The sequence below is a fragment of the Balaenoptera physalus genome, assembly GCF_965194825.1.
Source record: "Balaenoptera physalus genome assembly, chromosome: 17".
NCBI lineage: Eukaryota > Metazoa > Chordata > Mammalia > Artiodactyla > Balaenopteridae > Balaenoptera > Balaenoptera physalus.
The window spans coordinates 8926457-8949253 of NC_138895.1; the positions used below are offsets into that span (position 1 = coordinate 8926457).

Here is a 22797-nt window from a genome sequence, read left to right on the forward strand (position 1 = left end):
AAAAGCTCAAAAATACTGAGCATGCTTACCACATCATACTCTGTAAATACAGTTCTGAACGTATTTATACGGATCACTTTAATTCTCAAAACTACACCAAGACATACTTTTATTCTTCCCATTTTACAGATGCGGAAATTGAGGCTTAGTGAGGCCATGCAAGTTGTCGAAAGTTACACTTCATAAGAGGGGAAGCCAGGATTTGAACCCAGGTCAGGAGACTTCGGTGCTCTTAATTTGCTTTCATGAAGATACAGGATGTTAAAATCTGAAGTGAAAACTCAGGATCTGTTTTCCCATAGAAACATTATTACAAAGAACAGATACATGTATATGTATAACTGAATCACTTTGCTGTACACCTGAAACTAATACAACATTGTTAACCAGCTATTCTCCAGTATAAAATAAAAAGCTAAAAAAACCAATAGTCACTGGTGCCAGAGCCCTATTAACAAAGTCCATGAGTTAGGAGGCTCTTAGGGGCTGGCCCAGAAACCTCCACATCATTTATTATTGCCATAGCAAAATGGATCTCAACTTTCCAAATGCTCAACCGTCAGTTCAGTGAACAAATGTGTGGACACAATCTGTTTTCAATGTGGGAAGTGCCGTTCCCTGTTGAGACATAGATATTCATCTGTGTGTATGAACAGCCATAGACACCCCGTGCTAACCAGGACAGGGGTAAAGAAACTTTATTGGTGTTTTTAATTCTCCAAATTGCTTAAGTAAAAGAAGAAAGGGCGTGAAACGCTACTATTTAACGACAAACCTTAAGGGAAGTATCTCATCCAGTTAAAAGTGACATTTTTGGTCCCACAGTCCCAGATGGGCAGGCTTGAATGGTGGATAAGGTAATGTGGAAAGGTCACATTACAATTTGAATGGAAGATGGGTATATTTTGTGAAACAGAAGATCTATGACTTCAGAGAAACGACTAAAAAAACCAAAAAACAATCCCCCCCCCCCAAAAATAGGCAGAAGAGGCAAAAATATTTGGTTCCAAATGATTTGGTAATTCACAGCTTCTATAACGTGATGAGAAAAAATTTAAACTGACTATCTTCTTGGACACTTTATGAAAACATAACAAATACTGTCTATGAACAATTCATGGTGGATTAAAAAGAACGGTCTCTCTTTGACTGTTAATATTTTAGCATGCCTTCCACACAATCTTCCTAATAGGAAACTTGAAAGAGTAATGAAAAAATATATTATAAAATACTTGAGGTGTGTGGGAAAAGGTCATTATTTCTACAACCATATAAAGAGGAATTAAATGACTTCTTGCCAATTCATTTCTTCAGTCTGTTGCTGACACTCATGCCAACACATGCTTTTCTGGCTGCATATAGGTCCTGTGCAACGTTTCAGGTCAGCGATTCACAGGCAATGAGGCTGGGTCTCCAGGAGAGCTGCACGGTCACCCTTCTTTCCCTTGGTATGGTTCCAGAATGTACCAGAAGCCCTCTTGGAGACTCAGAAGAAAGAATTTGTCTCTGGGATCACCCAAAGCTCACACACCTTGGCCACTCTGTGAGGATAACAATTATTCCCACTTGCCAGCGGTGGCCTGTTTATCCACTGACTCAAGATCATTCAGCTCTGACTCAAGATCGCTAATGAGCTCATTTTACTGATTGCAAAGCATGGCCTGTCGAGGGGGACACAAACAAACCCCCAGAGATGGAGACTCCCCAGCAGCCTTCTCTACTTGTTACCCTGATGTCTGGAAACAAAAACCAGCATTCAAAGTGGTCACCTTACAAGTATAGCATGATCCTAATCTTGTGAACAACAACAAAACTCAAAAAGCCCCCAAACCTATATATAAGTGGGTCTATGGCATTGAGGCTAGAAGCACAAACTTTCAAGCCAAACTGTCTGGCATGGAACCTTGGTTCCAACACTGTAGTGGGCTGAATGGTGGCCCTCACCCCCAGAAGTATGTCCCCCTGGAAGCTGTGGATATAACCTGATTTGGAAAAAAGGGTCTTTGCAGTTGTAATTAAGTTAAAGGGCTTGCGGTGAGATCATTCCGGGTTAGGTTGGGCCCTAAATCCAGTAAGCACTTTTAATTATTTATTTGCTTATTTTTTTGGCCATGCCCCCAGCACGTAGGATCTTAGTTCCCCGACCAGCGATGGAACCCGTGCCCCCAGCATTGGAAGTGCAGAGTCTCAACCACTGGACTGCCAGGGAGGTCCTCAGTAAGCGCCTTTGGAAAAGAAGACAAGGATAGAAGACGAAGGGAGCAGGTGACATGATGACAGGGGCAGAGATTGCAGTGCTGCGCCTACGAGCCAGGACGCAGCAAGGAGAGCCCGCGGCCACCGGAAGCCAGGAGAGAGTCAGGGGACAGGAATTCCCCCTCAGAGCCTCCAGAAGGAACCAACCCTGACCATACGTTGATTTCAGACTTCTGGCCTCCAAAATGGTGAGAGAATACATTTCTGTTGTTTTAAGTCATCCAGGTTGTGTTAATTCGTTACGGCAGCCCTAAGACCCTGGTACAAATATCGACACTTGCTGAGTGACCTTGGGGAAGTTACTCAGCCTATTTATACATCAGTCTCCTCAGCTGAAAAGTAGAGATTTTAATAATCCCAGTTACGTGGGGTTGTTGTGAAGGTATGCAGAGTGCTTAGAACCATGCTTGACACATAGTAAGCACAATGTATATTCTCACTACACGCTTCCTCATCATGAATAGACGTTATATAGGCCCTGAGAAGCGTCTGAGCAATACCTCTGAGTACCGAAATCAAAAATAATACTTACTTTCTTTATCGTGCTTCTCTGTGTTTCACAAATTATGTAGCAGGGGCATGCATCAGTTTTGTCATCGGAAAGCATTTATTCATTTTAAATGATCATTTTACTTATTGAGATAGACAGCTGCATACCTTCAAGCTCATCTTCAGATAAAAAGAGCCGTGCTATGTTTTGCAGTGATGGAATCTTTAACCAACACGCACGCCCGCTAGCAGGAATCGCAGTGTGATGATTAATACCTGAGAACTACAAGGCACAAATTGCTACTCCTTCAAAAGTCGAGAAGCTCTGAAAAATTGCTTCCCCTTGCCTATAACAAGGAAGCCTGATTTCCTGGTACGTGTGCTTCTGTTTCCACACTAATAGTGCTTCCATAATAACAGCGTGAAACTTCCCAGATTTCATATTACATATGATTTCATATTACATACAGATTTCATATTCTGTCCTCAGAGTTTATAAACTGACTCTACTATTCAGCTCTCTAGCTATTTTCACTAGAAGCATTGCACAGTGCTCTAATTTCATTGAGCCATTTCTCTCATGAAAAACACTCTTTTTGTAATGAAATACTTAGCCTGACCCAGCCACCCTGGAGTTAAGGATTATGAAGGATGAGAATGTAATGCAACATAAAACAAGTACCATAGAAGGGACACGGAGAAGGATGGTGACCAGCAAGGAGGAGGGGGAGGAAGGGCACTGATGCCCCGAAGCTCCCTGGGGACGAGACAGCGTGAAACAATCCATCCTCCGCACAACCGCCGCCCTGGCCCAGCGAGAGGCGGGGTGTTGGCAAGTGCTTTTTAATCGTCACTGTGAATTTGTAAACTATAGCATCTGCAAAGTACCGTTATCAGCAGCTACTTACTGCCACCTGAAGGAGGCTGGCTTTTAGCCCAGTGGGAATGGAGGGGCTGCCCAGCCAACGTTCTCGCTCAAGATCACCCTCCAAGTGAGTCTCAGAACTGGGCTTATAACCCTTCCCTACTGCCGGCGGGTGCGGACAGTTACCCTCACCACAGTCCCAGCTTCAGCTTAAGACCCTAAGTCAGTATACTTAAATTAGGTCTGAAGCTCTTCTCCGCCTTCACGGCCCCTGTGATTCTCATTTGATCTCCAAGGAGTTGACCTCGTCAAACTCTGCCTTCCCCAGCACACTCCCACCTCCTCTCTGTTTTCCCTGGGTCCCCTGTCCCCCTCCCCTTTGGCGGAGAGACCCTGTAGACCCGAACGGAGCTCAGCAAGGCTTGGTGAGACCCATTCCATCTTGGAAGAAACTTCGCCCTGTCTGGCCATCTCTGATTCCTCCTCCTGGTTCTTCCAACTCCGCCCTCTGCTGCCCCAGCTCCTTCTTGGCTCTCTTTTCTTCTTCTGCCTCCAAAATGTCCATGTGGCCATGGACTCTCAAGTTTCCTCTAGCGCCTCCCGATAAGCCTGCTTCTAAAACCTTTATGTCTAGACTTGACTTCTCCCCTGAGCTCCAGACCTCACTATCCAGCGGACTCCTGGATATTTCCACTCCTGTGTTCCAACAGCAACTTAAACAAATAATATGAAGACCGGACTCATGATCTGTTCCCCTAACCTGCCTCATGCCTCCCAAGCTCTCAGCATGTGCTAAAGCATCAACACCCCGCTACCGACCAAAATGGAAACTGCCACATCATCATGGACACCCCTCCCCACACACTCGAGATCCACTTGAGTCAATCTTCATCACATCTCCTGCCTCTGTTCTTTACTCTCCCTTTCTTTCCAGGATCCCAAACCCTGCTCTTCTGGGGTGGGCTACTGTGGCAGTCTGTTAACTGTTCTTCCCAAATGCCCCATCGGACACACCCAGGGTTTCCAGAACGCCTTCCTAAAAGAGATCTGATCCCACTAGCTTGTATTCAGAGCCTTCCATGATTTAGCTTCTAATCCACTCTCTCACTTTCCAACCTTATTCCGTATGTTAAAGTAACGAAACAAGGAGGTCATTAGACAGAGGTGTTCTAATGCCTTGGTAGCCTCGTAGCAAAGCAAAACCTACACCAGAGTCAATTCACTGGAATCTGAGAAAGTGAAACTTAAGAACAACCAATCACAAATAGCCAGCATCCTTTCCCAAATAAGGTGACCACTTACACTATAACCAGTCAAATAATTTCCTTGCTTTGCTTCAGCATCTCCTCTATAAAAACCTGGCCCCCAGCTCCTGCCGGCGGAGCGCTCCTGACCACCTTTGGTTTGGTGCTGCCTGATTCGAATCATATATGTTCAAATACATTCTGCAAAAATTTACCAGAATTTAAAGGTCAGTTTACCTCGTAACAGTATCCCACGCTCTTGGTTGCTGAAAGCACTCAACATTCCTCACACGTGGCTTGTAATTTTTGGCTTCCGTGCCTATGCTGATGCTGTTCTCTCGGCCTCGAGTGCCCCTCTCTTCCAGCTTTTAATGTCCAAATCCTTCCTGTCTTTAAAAGCCACCACTGTCAAGGTTCCCAATTCCCAGCGGCAAATGAGCTGCTTGCCCGCTGACCACCTGCAGCATCCTTGCCTGAGCCTCTCTTGTGACTCACGACTTTCGAGCTGTGTTTTCTCCCTGACTGGACACCTCTGGTGGGGGAAGACCCCCGCGTGAGTCATCTCAGAATCCCTCACGGCACGGTGGGCTGCTGCCCCAGGCCCGGGGCAGGCAGGTGTCTGCCAATAACCAAACGAACGAGCAGTACACTCCCGAACACCCCTCCAGCAGACCTCCACCAAGGGCCGTGATAAATGTGTGAGAAGACAGCTCGGTTTCTGCCCTCCAGGCACTTACAGCTCAGTCCCAGAGATTAGACTAATCTATACCAATTAATAAAAAGCAATGGAAATAAAGACGGGATCACTGAGAATATACCCTGTAAACACTCTAAGAAGGCAAAGGAGAGGTTCCTTTTCAGGAACAAAATTGGATCTTAGTAATAGGTTTATTTTGGATGGGTGAAAAGGCGGGCATTCCAGGGGAAGAGAGTAATAGGATCAGGACAGGCAAAGGCATCAAAAGAAGTTGCCCCAACATTCACCATGTCCCTTCTCAGGCCGGTACCCGGGCTAAGTGCCTTGCAGGCATGATTTCGTTTAATCGGGACAACAATCCTGCAAAGCAGACGGCAACATCGCCGATTTTATAAGTGAGCAGGCCGAGGCTGCAGGGGAGTAAGGGACTGGCCAAGGTTACACAGGATTAGTCGGCACAGCTGGGATTTGAAAAGGCAGCCACGTCCATCGCACCATGCTGTGTCCTCTAGAGCAAGACATACAAATATCACAGGGTGTTTTCTTCAGGAAGGAGACTCTTTGTATTGATGCATAGTTCAAGGTGTAAAGCAATAAACACAATGTGTAATATGTGTAGGGTTTAGTACAAGTTAGCTGACTGAATGCAAGTCTGTCCAAGCAAGAAGCAAGAAGGCTCATCAAGCAGACAAGAATGCTCTGGGGAGAAATGATTAAGGAGGGCAATCCTAGAATTGGGGAGTATCTCCAGACCAACGGAAAGCACAGAGATGGGACACGGACTAAGAAGTTGGATAAATACCGCCCACTCCAGTCTACTTCAGTTACAAAGAAAGAGAAATAATCCAACTGAGCATAGCTTTGTCGTAACGAACATCCATCCTCAGAGGTGATGAGTAAGAGAGAAAGTGATGGGAGGAAACATACCTGGTCTCGTTGGCACATCGGATCTTGCAGCCTTCCTTGGGAATCACCAAGCCCAGGTGCATTCGGAGCCTGCAGTTCGTGGGTCCCGTGTGCGGCCACACGTGGGTTCCCGGCTGCATGACGGAATATTTGATCTGCACAGAAAATGTACCACCCTGCTCATCCATTTACCAAGGTGTGGGAGAACTGCTAAAAGTACAAAATTACTGTCAATTTAGATTAGTGCCTTTGCAGTACTCATAATTTATATTCTCGTCTTATTTCTTTGTGAAGGAACTACAAATAAGGACTCCCATTTTCCACAAAGCTATAAACACTGAACATTTTCCACCCTCAATGCTGCCATCGAGGGCATGAAACTATGTTTTATTAAAAAGCAAGTGAAAAAAGAGGCATTCAGTGGGTCAAAGGAAATAAGCGTTTCTTTGTGAACATCAGCATTCCCATTTATTCCCCTAATAACTGACTGTGTTCTTCCCAGCACAGAAAACACTCTTGGTACCTGTCCTCTTCTGCATCCTGTCGTCTCGGGGAATTTATCTAGTAAAGAACAGGTTTTAGGAGCTCCTTTACAGGCATTTTCATTTTTCCTTCCTAGAACAATAAATGATAAAACCACTGTTAGAAACAAATCACAGTAAAGCTTTAACTCATCCCGTTTTGACCACATACAATCTATATTGTCCTCCTCACTGTAAGAATGAGAAGGCCGAGTAAACACAACTTCTTGTGTGTTCAGCTGCTGGGCAGTTTTCTCCTCCGCGGAACGGAAGACACAGTGTCCTGTTCCAATAAACCGTGACTGGCACAGAAAGGCCCAGAGCTCTCCACTCAGCCTTGGACTTCCGTATTTGACTAAGGATGTCTAACGGACAAGGCATGTGTTGAATACTTATTTTTCCTCCTGTGGCAGGCAGAATAATGGTTCCTCCCAAAGACGACCACATCCTAAGCCCAGGAACTCGTGAATATGCTATGTGATGTGGCAAGGGGAAATTAAGGCTGCAGGTGACATGGAGATTACTCATCAGCTGGCCTTTAAAGAAGGAGATTATCGTGGATGAACTGGCTGGGCCCAGTGTAATCACAGGGTCTAAATGTAGAAGAGGGAGTCAGTGCCAGAGTGATACAGAATGAGAAAGACTTGACTGGCTATTGTGGGCTCCAAAGACGGAAGGGGACCACAAGCCAAGGAATGTGGGCAGCCTCTAAAACGAATGCAGCCTTGATGACACTTTGACTTGAGCTCAGTGAGACCCAGAACTGTAAAGGTAAAACATCTGAGTTATCTTAAGCCACGACATTTATGGTCATTGTTATAGCAGCCACAGTAAACTAATCCAACCCCCGGACCTCAAGGAAGGAAAATGGCTTATGTTACAGTTCTGACCTAAACGTGCGTTTTCTAGGACTATATTCTAATAACCTACACATTAGTTTTCATTGAGATTTCATGTATTTTCCAATGTACATCTCATCCTTTACATGCTGATAAGAATAGGATTTCAGGGGATGGGGGTGAGGTCTCTGAGAGATGGGGGCTTCTCTGAGGGACTCGTCAAGAACACAGATTTTGGGACATAGTCTAAAGCACCCTGGACTATGCAAATTCCTTCACCATTGACAAAATCACTGTTTCTGAAGAAAGATGTGCTCAGGAAGGTACAGAATCATTTGCTCTCAAGGAGGAGGAAAACAATGTTTTTTTTTTAAAAGGTAGAGACATTGTAATTCTCTGTTCAGGATTCCTACAAGGTACTGATACACCTAAAGCTGAGTTCAACTTTATTTAATTAACGTTAGTTGTGTCCGAAGATAATCATATACTGAGAATAACATGAGAGTTAACAAGGAATGTATCTTAACGGCAGTCTCCTCAATCAAATGGACCTCGATATTTTAGAAAACAAATTCTATATTTGTTTTTCCTAAGTAATCTGTCTCTTGAGTAAAATGTTAGTTGCTGTTTTTAGTTACGAATTGAATATGAGTTTAATGATAATGTCAGTGTGAACCAACAGATTCTTGTATACGACATCATAAAGAATGTTCAAGCCCTAGCTTCCCATGCCGTCCTAAACGCAGGATCTGGGGATGACTTAGCAGGAGTACCAGTTGTGGGTTCTGTGCGTTCAGGCAGCAGCTAAGTGAATCCTGGGCCCTTGAGGAGCAACCAGAGGTGTCTGGATTTCCCACGGGCACAGTGGTGAGGGCTGAGCACGTGTCACTTGGAGAACACGTGTGCCTCACCCGAATGACAGCTAATAAATGGGGAACCTAACAGATTGGGTCACTAGGATTGCCACTTGGTGAAGAGTGAATTAAAGAACACCTCTAGCCATTTAGACACATAAATCTTTTCTAGTCTGTAAACACAGATTCTCTGTAGGGGAATCTTGTCGTTCGTGGACTGCCGTTGGTAGTTTTAACTATTCACATGTGATCGGGAGGGTTTAGGAACGCAACCCACTTCCATGGTGCTCAGCATGCGCCAGGGACCACTCACCCGATGCCCTCAACACCAGGGAGGGAGACGCTATTAGAATCGTATTTTATAGAAGAGGAAGCGAGGCACGGAGAGGTCACACGGTAAGTGGCAGAGAGGGAATTCCAGTCCAACTGGACCCAGAGTCCATGTTCTTAACGGCGACCAAAGGATGTCTCCATTACTGTTACATAATGTATGCTTACTATGTAATAAAAACCAGTATCGCTGTCATTTACCTGTATGTCAGACCTTTGCTCACTGATCCTGGTAACAACTCCATACTCGAGGCACTATTTTCATCGTCATTTTTCAGCTGAGGAATCTGAGGCTCAGAGAGTCAGGAACAAGCCCACATCACACGCTAACAAGTGGCGCAGCCAGGAGCCCAACTCGGGATCCTCAGTCTCCAAAGGCTATGCTTTAAAGCGTGATTTTCACCTTGCTGCCTCTTGGGTTTGAACGTAACTGTGCAGAACAAACCGTTCCGCGGAGGAGAAAACTGCCCAGCAGCTGAACTCAGTGTGGCTTTGTTTTTAATTTATTATTTCTCACACAGTTTAAAGTAACTTTCAAGAAGTGATAAACTTTGTTTCTTTGGGAAAAATAGCCCCAGAAAGAGATCTAACTGCCAATGCAAATCTGAAAGAATCAACTGAATATTTCATCTACATGTGAAGAATACACTTTATGAGGGATATTCACGGAGGTGAGATTTTTAAAGGTTCTGGGTTGTATCTCTCTGCAGTTTCAAGGCTTTACTGCTGGGATGACAGTAGGTTCATCTTGCATGACAGCTCTGATCAGCTGACAGTGGCTAACCTAGAACACTGTATTGAGCAGGATTCAGAGGTTCACCTTGAGCTCATCCAGAAGGGCTACTGGGATGGGTTAGCACCATCTCCCATGGGCTCTGGAAGAAAGAACGACTGTGCATGTGTGGTGTATTTGTTAACACTATGTTTTAGCGTTCATTGTTATAACAATAAACGAGCAAAACAGATGTTCTGTAACATTCACACAGCAATTTGAAAACATCTGTGGGGAAAAATTAGTTATGTATATTTGTTGATTCGGTCTTTCTTTTTTTTCTCCAACTCAAAAACGTTGATCATTTAAAAAGGAATAAATATACTTCAGAAATGATTGGGTTACTTAGAGAACTTCCATGATTCCCACTTACATATGGATAGAAATGAAGCTTGCAGCCACGGCTTCAAGGCCTTCAAGAATCCAGCAGCATCCTTTCCTAACTAGGCTAGACAACCTCTAAGTCTTCACAAGTCAGATCCTCATGGGCCTCTTGTCTGAACCTGAGCTCTCAGCGTGGCTAAGAAATGACCTTGCCACCTCCCTCCCCTCACCTTCCTGACCCCTCCTGCCGCAGGATTCCCTCCCCTCTGTCTCCAGGCCAACAGGGCATCTGCCTTCAGGGTTGCCACCCTGCTTCTATGCAAGCTACAACACTAGCTGCCTTCAAAATTCTTTAAACTGTGAAATTTGTTTCCAGAAAACAGTTACTGGGTTCCTCCCAGAAGCCTGGAACCACAAACAAAAGACCACAAAGAACCTTAATAAAACTTCTTAAAAGAGCAACTATGGGAGTTGTATTATTTTATGATCATAAAATAAAACTAGATATTAATTTCTATTTAATTGACTGCAACTAATTGGAAAACAGATACTTATAAAACACATACACACACTCTAAATTATTTTGAATCGAAATGGAAATTGAGATAAAAATGAAGTCTTTTCTGGGGGGAATAATACAAGTGAAAATATAAACTATAGCTTAAGGAAAGTATCCAAAGCTGAATCCAGAGATCAGTCCATAGCCTTAAATGCTTTTATTAATGAAGACGGAAGAATGAAAATAAATTTACTAAGAAGTTCTGATTGAAAAGTTTAAAAAAAATGGATAAAATAAACAACAAAAAGAACATGAGGAGGAAGAAAAATATAAAAGCAGGAATTAGAAAAAAATCAAAATAAGGTGAGATATAATTTGAGGTTTTTAAAGAACATACTAGATCACTCTGTCAAACTTAAGGAGAGAGAAAAAAAAGAACAAGCAAATTCCATTCAGTGGGAAAAAGAATTTAACAAAGATCAAGGAAGTAAAAAATATTTTAAGAAATTACTCTAATTCATGGAAAATCAGGTATAATCAAAATATATGAAAATTTATAAGTTAACAAATATTGTATGATTCCACTTCTATGAGGTGTCTGAAGTAGTAAATTCATAGAAACAAAGTGCAACGGTGGTTGCCAAGGGCTGGGGGAGGGCAATGGGGAGTGTTGTTAATGGGTACAGAGTTTGAGTTTTGCAAGATGAAACTCAGTTCTAGAGATTGGTTGTGTGAAAACATGAATATACGTGACCCCACTGAATGTACACTTGAAAACAGTTGAGGTGGTAAACTTTAAGTTATATGTACTGTGCTACCGTTAAAAATTTTTTTTAAATACACAAAAACCTTAAAAGTCAAAATGTTGCCCCCAATGGAATTGTCTCCATTATTTATTTCCTTTCTTGTTTAACACTTTGATATGCCCTATAATGCTTTGCATATTTCAACCTTATTAAAGCATGTGCTTTTAGCAGAGACTAAGGTTTCCGGAAATTACTGCCAGGATGCATACTATTCTGAAGACTTAGTGTAGGAAGCCCAGTAACTTCTATGAAGCATGAGGATGTTAATGGAACAGAGCCATCAGATGAACTGGTGAATGCTCAAGGCCAGCAGAATTGACTCATTTAGTGAGATGCCAATAGACAAAATTAGCATGTTGTTCACATATGGACCTTATTATAGCTCTACTTAAAAAAATCTTGTTGGCAAAAAGCTGACACAGTCACTTAAAATCATGTGATGTCTCTTCTGTTGGACATTTCCCTGAAAATATTACTGAAGTCGTTCTTCTTTCTCTGACGTGTAAATCTTAGTATTCTGAAAGCATACCGACATAAACAACAGTGCGATTTGTCCCATAATACAAACCAACTGCCTATCATCCTCTCAATTTATTTTCTGCAGCTAAAGATGTGTGACACATGCTGTTTAGTCTTCAAAATGGATTCACTTTTGTTGAGCTACCGTTAACCCAGGTTAACTTGAATTTTCCAGAAGAGAGTTGGAGAGAGCTTTAAAGATAAAATTCAGTGCTCCTCATTTTGAGGACAGATTGATATATTAACTCACTGGGGCCCTGTCTGTGTACCTGGGCCTGGGTTCAGCTCAAGGAATATTAGGTTGACTGTGAACCTCTTCCTATTCTTGATGAGCTCAGACACTAGTTATTATTGACTTGTCACTCTGCTTTGTCATCACCCTTAACGGCTCTCACCGCGGTGACATCCTTTTGGCACGCAACATCGTCTCCAAGGTACAGGAGCAAAAGAGGCTCAGGAAAGCTCCTTTCTAAGGCGTCGATGAGCACATGGTGGGCTCTTCAGTTACGTTTGTACGGTAGGGTTACTCTTTGTAACATATCATTTAAAAGGAAAGACCAGGAAAATCAAAATACAACATATATTTAACCAAATACACACATGCATATACACATCCATATATTTACATGCACACACATACACACAGATGAGTGTTCCTACGTAGTTTCAAGAAGCAACAAATAGATTTTCATAATCTGGGTTTCCCAGGTAGTTTCCTTTAAGTCAGGGAACCCTAGCTCTGGGAGGTATCGCCAGAAGTGCCCCCTTCCCATCAGGTTGCAGAGAATGATCTGGAAGTAGCACGCTCACCTTGCTGCCACAGTGTAAACTGGCTCCAGTCACCCTTTTCCCTCAGGTTCTCATCTTCAGGCAGAAACAGGCCCTGGGCTCTATCCATCACTGCAAGGCCTTCATCTCGGATTAACTTCCAGTTTCTTTCTAAGGACTAGAGGGAAGATTCTGGTTTTACTAGACTGAAAATATGCCTGGTAAACACCTTAGAGTGACGTTCAGCTTTTTGTTTGTCTGATTAATAAGGAATGAAATGTTCCCTCTCATCTAGATTACTTATTTCAATTTCCTCTAGGACCTCTTGTCAAGGGTGTAAAAAAACCCCCCTAATAATTATTTTTCAGAACCAAGTGCCTTTGCAGCATAAGCATTTCAATAATTCCTAGGAACCGCCGAGAGCAATTCCGTCTATAATTTGTTTTCAAGTTTGCCTAAAGGTCGTTTTTTTCACAGACCCTAACCAACCAAGAGGACTTATCTTGTTGATCATTATTACATCAGGACCCTGCCCTACAGTCCATGTGGCACTCCAGCATCCAAACTGGAATTCAAATCACAGACTTAATTCCACCTCCCAAGAGAGGTCCTCATAAAGATGCCATTCAACATGGTAAATATTAATTAAACTTTCAAGAACATTGGGAAAATGTCCATTGGAGCATGTGATGTGTTATAAAATTAGTAGCAAAATGAAGCCAGTAAATGTCCTCGTGTTTAGAATTCAGCCAAACAAAAACATTTCTTTGACTTCTCACTTTGAGGGTGCCTTAGGCTCTGTCAGTAAGTGCCTGGCTGGTGCGGGTACATCCCGTGGGAGGAGAAGGCCAGGCTCTCCTCCTGGGAACCCTCACCACACAGCGATACTGACGAGCAGTGGGGATGGCAGTGGGGTGGGTGCCATGGGGGACAGCAGGCCAGGGCAAGCATCTGTCGTGGCAGCCTAGGAGGAACCACTATCAGGAGAAAAGAATAAAAATGGCATGAAAGAGGCTAGTTTGAAATTAATAATTTCGAACATTTCTACGTTGCATGGGAAGTGGATGGGGTCGTGGAGTCTACGGGTACCCGGATAGGGAAGAACACAATAGATGATTTCAACGAGAATCAGGGCTCAAGAGCAAGGAAGTAAAGCTGATGAGTTACAAACACACACAAAAAATGGAAGCAACAGTCAGCACGCTCTGAAGATGGACCGAGTTGCCTCATGAAACAGGGGTCTCTATCTTTTGAATTATTCAAGAGAAGCCTGGATGACCAGTTACTGGGTGGAGCAAAGCACAAGAGAAGGTGTCAAGTGTTTTTACCGACCCGTGCTTTATGAATTAACGATTCAATGTAGGAAAACCGAGAAGGAGCCAGGAAGACAGCATGAGCAGAGGACTCCACTATAGACAGACGCCCTCAGAGATTTGTGTGAAGACACGGTACCAACTTCAGCCAAACCCAGGGAACACTTGTGACATTGTGTGACCACATTAGGTATATTACAATATTCTAGGGCAAGCGGTAGATTTTAAGATTAGATACTGATTTTATACCGCTTTTTTCCCCCTTGTTACTTTGAGTCTATTGACATTTCTTTTTTAAAAAAATTCAGCTTTGAGGCTTAATTAACATATAAAATTGTAAGATATTTAAAATGTAGATCATGGTAATTTGATATACATATACATTGTGAAAGGAATCCCCCCACCTGGTTAATTAACACATTTATCACCTCACATATTTATTTGTTTGATTTTTGGGGAGTGAGAACATTTTAATTCTATTCTCTTAGCAAATTTCAATTATACAATACGGTGTTATCAACTACGGTCACAATGTTATACATCAGATCCTTAGACCTTATCCATCGTATAGCTGGAAGTTTGTACCCTTTACCCAAACCTCTCCCTACTTCCTTCGCCCCCAGCCCCTGCCAACCACTTTTCCACTCTCTGTTTCTTTGAGTTTTACTTTTATTTTTTTAAATTGAGATTCCACATTGTAAGTAATACCATACAATATTTGTCTTTCTGTGTCTGGCTTATCTCACTTGGTGCCCTCAAGGTCCGTCCAAGTCACAAATGGCAGGATTTCTTTTCTCATGGCTGAATAGTGTTCCATTGTGCGTGTGTGTGTGTGTGTGTGTGTGTGTGTGTGTGTGTCTTACATCTTCCTTATCCACTCATCCATTGATGGACACTTAGGTTGTTTCTGTATCTTGGTTATTGTGAATAAGGGTACAATGAATGCAAAAGTGCAGATATCTCAAAATATTTTATTTTGAATTATATTTGCATTTCTTTGGATATAGACCCAGTAATGGGATTACTGGGTCATTTGGTAGTTCTGTTTTTCACTTTTAGAGGACCCTCCATATTGTTTTCCACAGTAGTTGCACCAGTTGACTTTATATTTCTATGAAACCCACCCACTGATTTGTGTCAAAATCCAGAGCTGCTCTTACCATCACGCTGCTCTCTGCTGGTGTGGATCATTTGTCCACAAATAATCTTGAAACCATGCCCCATAGAGTTAAAAAACCCATCCTGAAACTGTGCCCCATTGGGTTAACAGAAACTTGGTGACTAACAGAAATTCTTGAGTTTGTCTTATAGTTTGCTATATATCTGCTTGCAGCCTACTTTACTATCCACGCTCGCCTTAATTATTTTCTTGCAAACTGCATACCCTCCAAGCTTCATGTAGCCTAAACAATAGGACGTTTGCCTGAGTTGTTTTCCAGGCACTTGGAGTCAGCTGTGTCTAGTTCAAGCTCCAGCTGGCTAAGCCTGGTTGGGACCAGTGACCCTAAAACTGGGCCTGTATAGGTGTCTGATGAATGACCGTTTGATGTCGAGGACCAAAACCTGCACGCTCAGATCATGCTAAGTGCCTCCATTTTTATTTTATTTTATCTATTTATTTTGTTTTATTAAAATTTTTTTTTTTTTAGGCCATGCCATGCGGCATGTGGGATCTTAGTTCCCTGACCAGGGATCGAACCTGTGCCCCCTGCATCGGGAGCGTGGAGTCTTAACCACTGGACCACCAAGGAAGTCCCTCCGTTTTTACATATACATTCCATGAAGAAGCATGTAACTTAGAAACACCCTGGGCAGACCACTGATTACCTCACCTTTTCCCTACGTCCAATCACCTTTCCCCACCCCTAAGACCACCCTACTTCTTTATCCCATAAATATCTCAAGCTCCTTGCCTTCAGGGAGGCAGATCTGAGACTGGTTCTCCCGCCTCCTCCCTTGGCTGCCTGTGAATAAATCCTTTCTTTGCTGCTGCGCACCTGGTAAACGAACCTGGTTTGGTAACAATTTCAATATTATTTCATCCCAAGAAGGTAATTCATAAATAGCAAGTCAAAGACTGCATTGCAATTAAGAGATACTCAAAAACCCTCACTTAGGCAGGTCCCCAGAGTGAGAGAAGACCATGGTTTTCTCAAGAATCCCAAGATCATGGAAAGGAAAGAGAATGCACCCCAGATACATCTCCCCAAATGCACACTCCCCACAGCTACTGTAACTTATTCAAGTTGTTAGATAAATCTGTCTAATTCTTGTTAAACTGCCACAAAGACAGGCGAGAATTACCTCTCTAACGCTTGAAATTACTTTTCAAATGAGGTTATCAGTGCCTGATATGGCAGGCAGGCTCTCACCCTCTGCCCTCCCAGTATCTTAGTGGCTTCTTTCATTTCTTTTGAAAGCTGATTTTAGGGGCATCTTTGGAAAGAGCTGATCTTTTGTTCCTAAAATAGGGCACAAAGGCCTAGGGAAAATGTTCAAGTGACTGCACCACTAAATAAAATGTTTAAATTTTCTTTAAGGGCAGGCTGTCTTTTACATGTGAAACGTCGTTCCTGTCCCCTTCCGCCCCCTTCTCCCCAAGGTCCCCCCAGGGAAACGTTGCTGCAGAGGGACTTTTCCTGGAATAGTGATGACTTTTTAAAAAAACCTTCTTGTTTGCCCTTGTTATACGTGCCGCAGGGGTGCTGGAGGACAGACTCTGGCAGAAAGGAGCAAACAGATGCAGGGTCTCCCAGCCGGTCCCAAACTGGAAACACTCTTGCGGCAGTGCCACCGAGCTGCTCAGCGTGCTCGGTGCTGAGCAGACACTGCACCGACGTTTATTTTCATCATGAAGCAGCCACTCAGCATGTCCTCTTTAGAGTTCAGTACTTTGTCGCCGAATTTGACAACTGGAAGTGTCTGGGCTGTGAGTGCAGTGGAGACTTTTCCACTTTAGGGATGACAGAGGACTTGGGCCGGTGACTGAGCCTAAGGTCTCACAATCTAGCACCAGAACCGGCTCTGTGGTGCCCCCTGATTATCCCCGGGGCACCTGTGGGAGGAGGGTGTCAGGCTGTGGGGGGCTCTGGGCCCTGCGCCCCTCTGGGGCAGCAGAGCGGCCGTGGGTCCCCGTCTCCTGTGACTTACAGGGCACACACTGGGCACATACTGGTGGAACCGGGTGTCCCTGGCTGGGAACTGGGTGCGTCTCAAAGGGGGCGCACACTGACAACTGGGGAAAACTGGGCTAACCAGATCACACCAGTTCTACCTGGTGACGTGATGAAAAACACAGAGATCACGCCCATCACGATCCCCTACGTGTTGAACAGAAACATTTCTTCCACTAAAGTGAGGACTGCTTGGGGGTGTTTTGCAGCTTTGGAAAGACATGGCAGGGTCTCTTTTACGGGCATCGGGGAGAAATCTGGAATGGGACCTGGGAATGGCATTTTCAAGCACAAACCAATGAACTGCACTGTAAAAAATTCACATGGTTACAGGGGATTAAAGACCAAACCTAATGACGTGTGTGCTCGTGAGAGAGAGAGAAAGGGAGGGGAGAGAGGGCGGTGAGGTGGAGGAGTAGGAGGAAGAAGAAGGAGAAGGAAAGAAGAAATGTATTTTCTCTACAGTAATGTTATTAGTTGTCTGACTTGGCAAATAATTCCGCTTTTTAGGAAATTCCAACAGGAACTTGAAGGCTCACACAGAGCGGGCCATGCCTACATTTTTAAAGGTTTCATTTGACATGTTACTTCCTTGACCCTAAATTCATTCATTTCATGAAACTGAAAAGAGAAACTCATAGGGTTGGTATTTGAGTTGGTTGCCCAGAAGACAACAGCTTCTGATTCACGTTTCTTCTTCTGGCTACACAGGCTTTAGAAAACAGAGATTTGCTTGTTTTCACAGTGCCTCATGGCCTCATAAACCCGTCATCAGCACTCACCTTTCAGTTAAACCTCAGCTATATTTGGCATTCCAGTCATCTACAGATGGACTTCCCAGTTTCAAGCCTCATCAATCCCAAACTGTGCACCAGCTCTCCCTAACCCACACCCTCCCTCCAGTTCAGGGCCATTTCCTCCTTTCCCAGATATTCTGCTCACCCCGCTTGGATGGCACACTTTTCTCTTCCACATCAGATTAAGTCCTCCTTTTAAAGGCTTCTCCTAAAACTGATTTCTTGCAGAAAGCCTTTAGAGGAGCAGACATTCTTAACTATTTCCCTTACTAGTTCCCTTCATTCAATTAAGACATACACATTTTTTCAAAAGGCAAATATTACTACAAGTCTTATAATGAAAGCAGCAGTATCTTACTCAAGTTTTTCCCAGTCCAGAGTCCAACAGAGTCCCAACTAATTCCTTTAAATATTTTTTTTCTCATATTTGCCTGCTTCTATCTGAATAATATGTTTATATTGCTATCTCTTGATTTATTAATTCTAGACTTGATCCCTCATTTTCTGTCAGGGAAGGGAACAAGTTAACAATGTGATGTCTCCTTTTCCCTCTTCTCCATCTAGCAGTTCAGCTCATGTCAGAAACCTTTCATACATCTGGGTAAACTCACATTTGGGTTTTCCTGAGTTGTAACAATTACACTTCATTTCACATGCAGCATTTATAAATTCTGCCTCCTTTTCTTTGGCTTAATTTTTTAATGCCCTTATCACCGTTTCTTCTTTATAGCCCTGAAAGAGTGCTGTAAAATCTCTTATACTATTCTATGCCTTGCCAAAAACATTGTATAAGCTATTACTTTCTTTCTCCCTTTCTCTGAAGATAACTCTCCAGTAGCCGTCTGCCCTGCTCTGCTCTGAACTGGTCGGTGTCTGGGCTTGCCGGACAACTGTCACCAGGGAACTTCTCCTGACCTCTGCCCAGTATGAGGCTCCCTAATTATTGGATTCTAATCTGGATAAAGAATTATCTGTGTTCTTGAGAAAGGACACACCACAGGTAAAACTGAATTTCTAAAAATGTCTGAAGTTATTCTTTTCAAAAAAATTTTATTGAAGTATTTACAATGTTGTATTAATTTCTTCTGTACAGCAAAGTGATTCAGTTATACGTGTGTGTATATATATATATATGTATTCTTTTTCATATTCTTTTCCTTTGTGGTTTATCGCAAGATATTGAATACAGTTCCCTGTGCTCTACAGTAGGACCTTGTTGTTTATCCAACCTATATGTAATAGTTTGCATCTGCTAATCCCAAACTCCCGATCCATCCCTCCCCTATACCCCCTCCCCCTTGGCAATCACAAGTCTGTTTTCTGTGCCTTTGAGTCTCCTTCTGTTTCGTATATATGTTCATTTGTGTTGTTTTATAGATTCCGCATATAAGTGATATCATATGGTATTGGTCTTTGTCTTTCTGACTTATCTGAAGCTATTCTTACACTTGATTGAAGGCTTGGCTATGTACAGAATTCTAGGTAGTAAATAATTTCTACATAGACTTTTGAAAGCATTGATCCATTGCGTTATATAACATGTAGTGCTGCTGTTGGGAAATCTGATGCCTTTTGGATTCTTTTCTTTCTTTTCCCCTCTAGAAGCTTTATAAAAGTCAACACAGTGTAGTGGTTAGGGGTGTAAAACATGGGAGCCAGGCTGCCTGGTTTGAAAATCTGACTGTGCCACTTATTAGCTGTGTGCTGTTGGGCAAGTTACATAACCACCCTGGGCCTTAGAGTCCTCACTTATAAAGAACATAAAATCCTACTACTTCCCTCAGGAGTCTCTAAGAAGATTAAATGTGCTAAAAGTAATGGTGCTATATATGGATAGAGCTATGATGATAATGATGAGAATTTTAAGATCTTCTCTTTATTTCTGGTTTCCTGAAATTTTGTGGAAACGTGTGTTAGTGTAAGTGCTGAACACTTAGTGGTCCCCTCAATACGGAAACTCACATTTTTCAATTCTAGACTATATAGTATTATTTCTTTCATAATTTCTTCTCCATCTTTTTTTCCTATTCTTCCTGAAAATTTTTTTGTTTGTACATTAGACATGTTAAATTGAGCCTCTAATTTTCAAAACTTTTCTATTTCCATTTTTGTCTTTTTGTTTTTTCTTTTGGGAGATTCCCTTGACTTAGCTTCCAATAGTGCTATTAAATTCTTATTTCTGCAAATCACATTTTAAAATTTCTGAGAGTCCCGTGTCTTTGACTGTTCCTTTTTATAGCATCCTATTCTTTTTTCATGGCTACACTCTCTTCTCTTATTGCTTCGAGTATATTAGAGATATTAAGTTGGCATTTGCTCCCCCAATTTTGTTTCCCCTGAACTACAGCATTCTTTCCATTTTTGTTTTATTTTCTTTCATGTTGAGGGGTCTCTCCAATGTGTGGTGATCCTTGGGTGCGAGTCCTATGGAACTGAGTTACTGATTGGAAATGCTATGGGAAAGGGCAGGACCTATGACTGACAGGCCTCACTGATGGGTGTATCGTCAAACCAGTGTTTTCACGGGGCACCCTAAAATGTCAGGATAGACAACCCTATTTTTGGAGGCCATACACTTTCTTTAACTGCTATAGTAGCAAGTTTCTTCTTTTGGGAAGTCCCTCTGTAATTACTTACTTCCATCTCAACTTTCTTGGATCTGTTAAGTTAGCTACTTCTCTTTTCCATTTCCAAAAAACATGCTGACGTTGTTCATCTGTTATTGTCTCCCTCCTGTTTTTCTTTTTGTTTTTTAACTTGTGGGTTTATACCATTTTTATTATTTTACTGCCATTTACGTGAGGTTTCATGTGGGAGGTGGTAAATGAGTGTGTACAGTTTTGCTTAACCCTTCCTCATTCATATTTTCTAGACAGCTCTAACAGCTGATTATTTTCGACCGCTTACCTTCTTTTCTCTTAAACTAGAAGGATCTTGTAATATATAATTCAACCTTCTAGCGAAGTTTTGAAACAATATCCTATTGGCCTGCAAAAGCCTTTACTAGTCCCTCAAATGTGTCTGCAAAAGACCACCAAAGCAATGATGTTTCATGTGATAGAAAGGTAGTGGCGAGAGAGAAGAAAGAATTCTCAGCATCATAGCTTACATTTTAAACTAAACTCTGGTAATCCATATATTGGTAATCCATATATAATCCATATATTGTCAACTAATTTCTCTTCGCCTCTTGGCCTATACACTTTCCTTGCATCACAGTTGGTATCCCCCCAATTCCATGATGTGCTCTGATGATGATAAAATTGATTATGATGCTTGAAGCTTGATATAAAATCACTTTAATTTTGTCCTAAATCAAACAGAATTCATCCAACTGAGCTTTAAATATCTTCTTCTATGGAGGAAAATAGGCCCATTCAGAGAAACATTTTTGCTTAGGCAGTTAGGAAATGTTGCAGATTGCTAAGTAAGGAAAGTCACTAATGCATTACTTTGCTAGGGCTGCCATAACCAAATCCCACAGACTGAGTGACTTAAACAATGGAAATGCATTGCCTCACAATTCTGGAGGCTGGAAGTTCAAGATCAATGTGTCAGCAGGTTTGGTGTCTTTTGAATCCTCTCTCCCCGGCTTGTAGATGGCCATCTTCTATGTTCTTACATGTTCTTTCCTCTGTGTGTGCCTACACCCCTGTGTGTCCAAATTTCCTTTTCTTATAAGGACACTAGTCATATTAGATTAGGGCCCATCCTAATGACCTCATTTTAACTTTACCTCTTTAAAGGCCCTATCTCCAAGTACAGTCATATTCAGAGGTACTAACGGGATTAGGAATTCAATATATAATTCTTGAGGGGACACAAGTAACTCGTAACACTAATGCAGGTTCAGGTTAGAACTAGATCCAGCTAAGAAAGCAAATAGTAGATGGGAAGGGATCGGGAATCAAGTAAGTCTATAGCAGCAAAATAAAGCATAGTCATGGAAAAAGTCAGGAAGAGTTATGCTTTTAACATGTGAACAAACCATAATACAAGAATTCACAGAGCTCAGGTTAACATAAGCAAGATTAGGTAAGTAACTGCGTATGATTAGCTGTTAAGAAAAAAGGGAATTGAGAAAATATAGACATTGGCAACTGAGAAGTCCCAGAGATGTGTATGTACTTTGAAAGGTTCTGACTCTAAATTAAGAGAAGGCATGTGGTCGAAGACTATTCCAGGCCAAGTTTACGCATTAAATTGGAGTCAGAATGAATTGATAATAGTGGTGCATTACTAAAATGTATACCATTTTTACCTAATTATCTATGAACATGCTGGCTATAGTTATTTATTTTAGGAATTATACATCTGATTTTTTAAAGTCAGTTTACTTAAATCTTCGCTAAAACATGCCTATACTTTACACTGTGATGAGAAGACGTGGGTAGCAGTGTCCCCCGCCTTAGAAAGAATATACCAGGGTAGAGGGACATCCTCCTGAGCACTGAGCTGAAGTTATGAAATCCAAGCAAACACCATAGCGCGTGCAATGCTCTCACAGCAAACTGATTTTAATAAAATCTCTAGGGAAATTAGTTGCATTGAAGGAGCAATCTCTTGCTGGTCCTAGTGCATTTTAATCAGACCTCCTGTTTTTCAAGTTTGAATATAAAAATAAAGGAAAACATCTGACATTCCAACCAAATGAAAAAAGCAAAGGCTATTAATTCAGACAAGCAAGGGAGTCTGCCACCATCACCAGTGTTTTGGCAGAGACGTGGGAAAACTTTCTAGTGAAAAAAGAGAAGGCTTCAGGGGTGCCCTGATTGGAGGCTGTTGGCCTGGGGAAGCTGTAGGCAGGCTGCCTAGAAGCTGGGTG

At 42.4% G+C, this 22797-nt stretch overlaps 1 protein-coding gene across 11 annotated transcripts in view; it reads right to left on the reverse strand.

The window, feature by feature from the left end:
* The window catches only part of ASPH (aspartate beta-hydroxylase), a 262991-nt gene that overhangs the window by 48282 nt on the left and 191912 nt on the right, over positions 1-22797 (reverse strand). For all 11 annotated transcript variants that reach the window (XM_082433632.1, XM_082433630.1, XM_082433621.1 and 8 more), the window contains 3 exons: positions 12732-12867; positions 6981-7072; positions 6479-6612 (listed from right to left, as the gene is read on the reverse strand). In XM_082433632.1, coding sequence (XP_082289758.1) covers positions 6479-6612; positions 6981-7072; positions 12732-12867 — 362 coding nt within the window. The remainder of the gene's footprint in view (positions 1-6478; positions 6613-6980; positions 7073-12731; positions 12868-22797) is intronic.